At 35.9% G+C, this 6,124-nt stretch overlaps 1 protein-coding gene across 2 annotated transcripts; it reads left to right on the top strand.

Annotated features, from left to right (window-relative positions):
• The first annotated feature begins 2,450 nt into the window (after positions 1-2,450).
• Positions 2,451-5,763, top strand: LOC137946316 (uncharacterized). Of its 2 annotated transcripts, XM_068792557.1 has the most exons (9): positions 2,451-2,722; positions 2,862-2,973; positions 3,217-3,283; positions 3,376-3,397; positions 3,484-3,603; positions 3,849-3,923; positions 4,132-4,266; positions 4,676-4,817; positions 5,408-5,763. In XM_068792557.1, the coding sequence occupies exons 1-9, from the start codon at positions 2,528-2,530 to the stop codon at positions 5,563-5,565; spliced, it is 1,026 nt and encodes a 341-aa protein (XP_068648658.1). In that variant the 5' UTR covers positions 2,451-2,527; the 3' UTR covers positions 5,566-5,763. The 2 variants fall into 2 exon arrangements, with proteins under 2 accessions (XP_068648658.1, XP_068648659.1); XM_068792558.1 differs by lacking the exons at positions 2,862-2,973; positions 3,217-3,283 and having other exon boundaries at positions 3,329-3,397.
• Positions 5,764-6,124: the final 361 nt, after the last annotated feature.

Raw genomic sequence — 6,124 nt, 5'->3', positions numbered from 1 at the left:
TCATAAATTCTAAATTATATCTTTTAACATCTTGAAATGTTCATTCTCATCATAGGCAAACCTTGAAGCTAAGAGACTTGTTTGATGATGAGACACCGCAACACGTTAGTAAAGCTTTTCTCGAAAATATACCCAATGAAATTGATATAGGTAATTGTTATTTGGATTTGTTGATTTTCAGGACTCCATAAATTTAGTTCATAGAGAAAAAGAGAGGGACCCCCATAAATCCTAACCCTTCCCTTGAAGCTCAATTTATAGATTAATGAAACTACACTATTATAATTATACCCCTAGAATTTGAACTAATTACATAAATGTCATCTCTATGAGATGACTCTTTATTTACCATCCTACCATCATTGTATGGGCCTATGGGTCTTCTCCTTGGTCTTATGGGATTGGGCCCATCTTCCATGGGCCTTCCTTGGTCGTGTGGGCTTAGGCACATCTTCCAATTGGATTTATAATATTAATACCATTAAAAGACAATAATTTTTTGAGTAATTTAAATGCCTAAGTTCATGTCAATTCAATACACGTGCATGACATTATTTTAGGAAAAACTTAAAACATATATCAAATTAGAGTCTTGAAGAATCAAATAAAATAATTATAAATAATACCTTCAATCTTTATCTTCAATGTAGGCGAAATTAAGAACAAATTAAAGAGAGTTTTAAGGCGTGTTAGTGCACTCTGTAAGTGAGCTATATTTCACTTTCACTAGGTAACGTGCCAAAAAAAAAAAAAAAAAACAACATTAGTGCACTCTATAAGTTACGAGTGAAAGTGAATTACATAGGTAATTCACTTTTACTCGTTTTAGTCATAACCCAAGTGAAAGTGAATTCGCTCCATTTGACAAGTGAATTCACTTTCACTCGTTCAATTCCCTCGTCGACAGAAAGGAAGGCCACTTTGCCCCTGCGAGACGCCAGATGATGCTGAGAAGCTCCTCATCCCCAGTTTAGGCTTGCATGAACGAAGCCATCCGAAACTCAATTCTCCCCACCACATCTTGCAACATTGTCTTCAACTCAATTCCTTCTTCTCTTAATTAATCCATTCTTCCACTAAAAATCCACCTCACCCACACCATCTCTTCCGATTACTTGAACTCTACAATCGCACCTCGTCACATGTCGATTCTTCGGTTAGATTCTGTGAGCTCAAACCTGTATCATAGGCTCCACGCCTACCAACCCTATTGAAGAATGGCCAAAAAGAAGACGACGTGTAAGAAGAATTCAGCTTCTTGGTACCAAGTTTCTTCGACATCAATATCATTGGAAAAGAAGTTATAGTGTTGGGATTGTTCGACCTGTGGAACGGAGCAGAGAAGGGTTCTTCCCCGAAACCACCTGTACATGGACGGCGGGTTGGGGTTCATAAAGAAAAATGTAGATTGACAAAATCCATTTAATAGCAAACGTAATGACATAATTTGAAGCATTACATTGCAAGATCTGAATAGCTCTACAGAGAATTCCCCTATAGTTACTTGGGTTAAAATCAATTATTTAGTGTCCCAATAGCACCCCCGATTTAATAGGTACAAAAGTTGGGAAGTAATTCAATCGGGTGGAAAAATTGTATTTGCTAGACTTGGACTCACTAAACAATCTTCGATGATATTTGTCTCGTGATATTCCCTCCCTTGCCTCTTAATATTTGTAAGCATTTATAATTTAATTATTTAATTATTTATATATTTAAGCATTCGTAAGCATCTCTAACTAGTCTTAGAAAAGTAAGCATTTGTTTAATTAATTTAATTATTTATTAATTTATCGCAAGTTAAAATCTATCTTAGTGCACTTAATAAAAAATTTAAGTACGGTTATCGTAAGAGTTAATAGACTAATTTTATATAATAAAATATCATTTTTATATAAATTCACGATGGTTAATATTATATTTAATTACTATTTTATGAGTGAGAATTTAGATATTACAAAATTACAATTTGATTAACTATTTTAATATTATAAAAGTAAGTATTTGTTTAATTATTTTTTTATATATTTAAATAATTAACTAATATTAATTTAATTTTTTAAGTATTTTGTAATTTATCACAAGTTAAAATCTATCTTTTAGTTTATTACTAAAAAATTTAAGTAAAAGTTATAAAAGTCAAATCTATAAGAATATTTTATTAATAAAAAATTTACATTGTGCACACTAACACAAACAAGTACTATATACTATACTTTTCATTATACATACTAACACAAAAAATTAATTCACTTTCCCTTTCAAAATGTACTAAACCCCATTGGGTAAATTTGGGAAGGGGAGAAACTAATGATTGGTAAAAGAGCCGGTTAACGAGCTTTTTGAAGCGTTACTCTGGTTTCCCTCCCACGCCTGTGTGCATGAGCGCTTCTCGTTGCAACGGTCGACGCCTCTTGTGGATAAGTCAAGGGAACGGGAGGTGGAGCGTTTTGACCGTTACATTCATTTCAACGAACAGAGATTCTGGGCAGTGGAGGACATGCGGAGCAGTTGAGCATCTTTAAATATGATAAGCTTCAAATTCCTAAACCCAAATCTTATGCTTCCTATTCTTCCTCCCCATCCACTCAAGACATCGTTTCAGAGATTTTCACCCCCAATTACTCTGCTTAAAAACTGTGATCACCTAAAAAAAAGTCGCCAGCGGGAGCTGAAGGCAAGTTTCCTTGATCTTCCGCTGCTTCCGTTTGAATCAGAGGAGGTATAGCTCCGTTCCCTTTTCGGTACTCTCTATTTCTGGTCAGTCTTCTTTCTATCATCAGTCGGATTTCGCCACTTTGTGGTCGATGCAACTAAAATTTGAGTCCATTATTTCTCTGTTTTGGGATCTCGTGGCGCAGTTGTCCTTTAAGACTGGAGGAAGGCATCCCTTATCTCTCGCTGGCGTCAATGAAAAAAATAGGAAAAATCGAAAATTATACCTGAGATGCTACACAATTCTACACTACACAGGTTACATTTTTACATTTTAGCCATTTTTTGGTTTTCTTGACCTTAAAAACAGAAAAGCTGTTAGTAGCATAAACACTGATAACGAAATTTTGTGAGGACGGCGAACATGTTTTTCGTTCTCGTGGCTTTTAAATCCTAGATGCGCGTAGTCTTTTCCAAAATAACATAACCTTTTTAATTCAAACCACAGAATAGCCGCAAATTTGCACTTCTTAAATTTTTCTTTCCATTTTTGTCCAACAGATCCTCACTGTAAGCATCGGTTAGTCCTCGTTATTGAAGGGAGTCGGCGCATCAATTTCATTATAAGGTTCACTGACAAAATCTCTTGTTATGACTTTAAATATTGTTTTAGGTTCTTGTTCCATCTGAGACTAGAACCCTACATTTGTATGAAGCCAGGTTTCTTGCACTTCTGGAGGAGGTAATGTGTCTTCTGCAAAATTTTGATTTTTCATAGAAAAGACAATATCCATAAAGAATAATCTTTAATCTTTCTCTCGCTTGCAGTCACTAGTTGGACAGAAAAAGCTTTTTGTGCACTTTGTGTTAGACCCAATCCTCAGAAGAGGAACTCCAGCTGGAGCATCCTTTGCCGCTAGATATGGTTGTTTAGTTCTCGTTGAAAAAGTAAGCTTCTGTTATTTCAGAAACAGTAATATCTTAAATTCCTGGGTGAAATGTATAATACGAGAGCTGGATGCAGAAGTTCCCGAGATGAGGATTTTGTGAGCCAGTGAAAACCCTCCCATGACTATGGAGTCATAGAACCTTTTCTACTGCTGTGGCACTGTGTGAAAACTACTACTTTTGTTCTCTATTGAACTCCTGAACTTGTAGATTGTTTCAAAATTTCATTATTTTTTATTCTTTAGGTTGAAACGATGGAAATTGGAGCATTGGTTTCAATAAGAGGCATTGGTCGTGTTAGCATTGTGAAACTTATACAAGTGAGTCTGGGCTTTGGTTCAAAATTTCTCATGAAATGCAATAGTTCATATATTCGTTCTGTAATTGAATTATAGTGCTCACTGATTCCAGAACTTTGTATTATAGTTTGATTCATTCAAAATGATTGGGTACATAAAAGGGTCCGATCATTTTCTTTTCCTTACCATGCTTGATGAATTTTGGCCTTATGTTTTGTATTTCTTTCAGATGGAACCCTACTTGAGAGGAGTTGTTGTTCCAATGCAAGACAAAATTTCTGAATGCAAGACCGAAGTAAATGCCATGACTATGGAACTGAAGGAGACTCTTTTCAATTTGCAAATGTTGCAAATTAAGCTGAAGGTACCTTTTGATGTTGTGGTCTCTTGTGATTTACACTTCTTTGCTACTTTATTGTGTTCAATTCTCATAGGGTATCACCAAGACATGGACTCGATATTTGAAATTCATGAATGAATTTGGGTTTGATAGACTGGAAATGTTACAGAGTAAACCATGGCTATAATTGTACCATTTTGGAACAGAATAATGCTTTTTAGTCTGACACAACCAGTGACCCATATCTCGACTGTTTAACTGTAAATAGGCCTGTAACAAATATTTTGCTACCCCATTCACTTCCAACCAACTAGACAAGGTTTGTCACATGGATTCAGTCATCTTATTGATGGGATTTGTGCACTTTGACTTATTTACATGGAAGTTATTGAAACCTTATACTTTGTATTCTCTCATAAATTTTGATTCTCAGACTTCAAAGGATGAGCTGCTGCAAACTTGTCTCACAAATTCTCTAAGATGGGCAGAGAAAGAACCGCTGGTGGATTGTGATAAAGCTTTCATTCCTACGTTACCCGAACGCATATCTTTTGCAGCACTACAACCTGTTACAGGTAAAAAACTTATCCTCTTCTTTAGTGACCAGTTTCAATTAGCATTTTGGGGATTATTTGATGTTTCTGTATGACATCATCCTCAAGTTTGATACTTCCAGCTAAACTGTTTGCTTCTATTTGCTTGTCTTTCTTGGCTTTTTACTTTTTGGATATTCCTATAAATTTATTGGAGAGTTGCTCTCAGGATAAAGGACACTACTAAGTGCTCCATGGATGGTATGCAGAATAAGCATCCCGAAAATATTGACATTGAACTACCACTTTGGTCCAGTTGATTAGACATAACAGTTGTGCATCAATTCTATTTAAAATGGGTAATACATCTGTCGAAAGGTGTGTTTATTTTATCAGATTTTTCAGACCTATCCCCACAATGTAGGCAAACTTGAGCTGGCTTGTTCAGGTTTCCAATCCTTAAGCAATGTGGCATGGAACTCGAGCCATCTATTTCTTTGAGGAATTGGTACTGTCCTACAGTACTACAGACGTATCCCAATTTCTGAGCTTGAAACCTTTCCAGTTTGCTGTAGATTTACATTTGACTGTTTAAAGGAATTAAAATGGTGCTAATGTGCTCATTTCAACAGGATCTACCAACTCAGAATTGCTAGCTTTAAGGAGAGAGAAATTAAGAGCAATGGATGTAGAAAACACTCTAGACCGGTTGTCCAGCTCATTGAAACTAATGAAGCAGAGTACCGCCATGCTCGCTGCCAAGCTTGCCATTCAATCTTTGGAAACTTAAAAGAATTGCAGAAAATGATGGCCCTGCAACTGCAAATTAACAATGCATGCCCACAGCCCTAGTTACTGAAACGACAAAGTCTCTTAAATCCATCTTATTGTGAAATTGCGACATGTTATTTTCAAATTATTTTTTCTCCATGGATCATACTGTAAAAACCATTGAAAAAGGTAATATATGACCAGTAGCAAAGCTAAAGTTTTTTTGTGACTGTGGAGAAGAGGTTGGGCATATTACTAGTACGTATCTCATATTGGCGGGTAGGTATTGGATTTCGCCCGTCCAAGGGTATATGGTCCATATGGGGTGCACCAGCCAATAAGAGGGGTATCAACCAATATGAGAGTGTTGTATTGATTGATATGGCTAATACATGTGGGACTTTAGGTGCCTCATACTTATCCAAAAAATGACAAGCCCCACCCCTATAGGAGGGCAATTGTCCCTCTTACTCTATGTATAGGACCTTAGTTGGACATTATTATTGCTACAAGTTTCTCTTTCAATAAAAGATAGGGTTTTACATGAAATTTTACATAAGAGGATCATAGTGTAGCAT

Source organism: Aristolochia californica, unplaced genomic scaffold, assembly GCF_029961685.1.
Source record: "Aristolochia californica isolate CCGP_79_NKW_82.1479 unplaced genomic scaffold, dmAriCali1.0.hap1 SCAF_12, whole genome shotgun sequence".
Classification (NCBI taxonomy): Eukaryota; Viridiplantae; Streptophyta; class Magnoliopsida; order Piperales; family Aristolochiaceae; genus Aristolochia; species Aristolochia californica.
The sequence above is the reverse complement of the archived record's forward strand: the minus strand, read 5'-3'. Positions and strand labels throughout refer to the sequence as shown.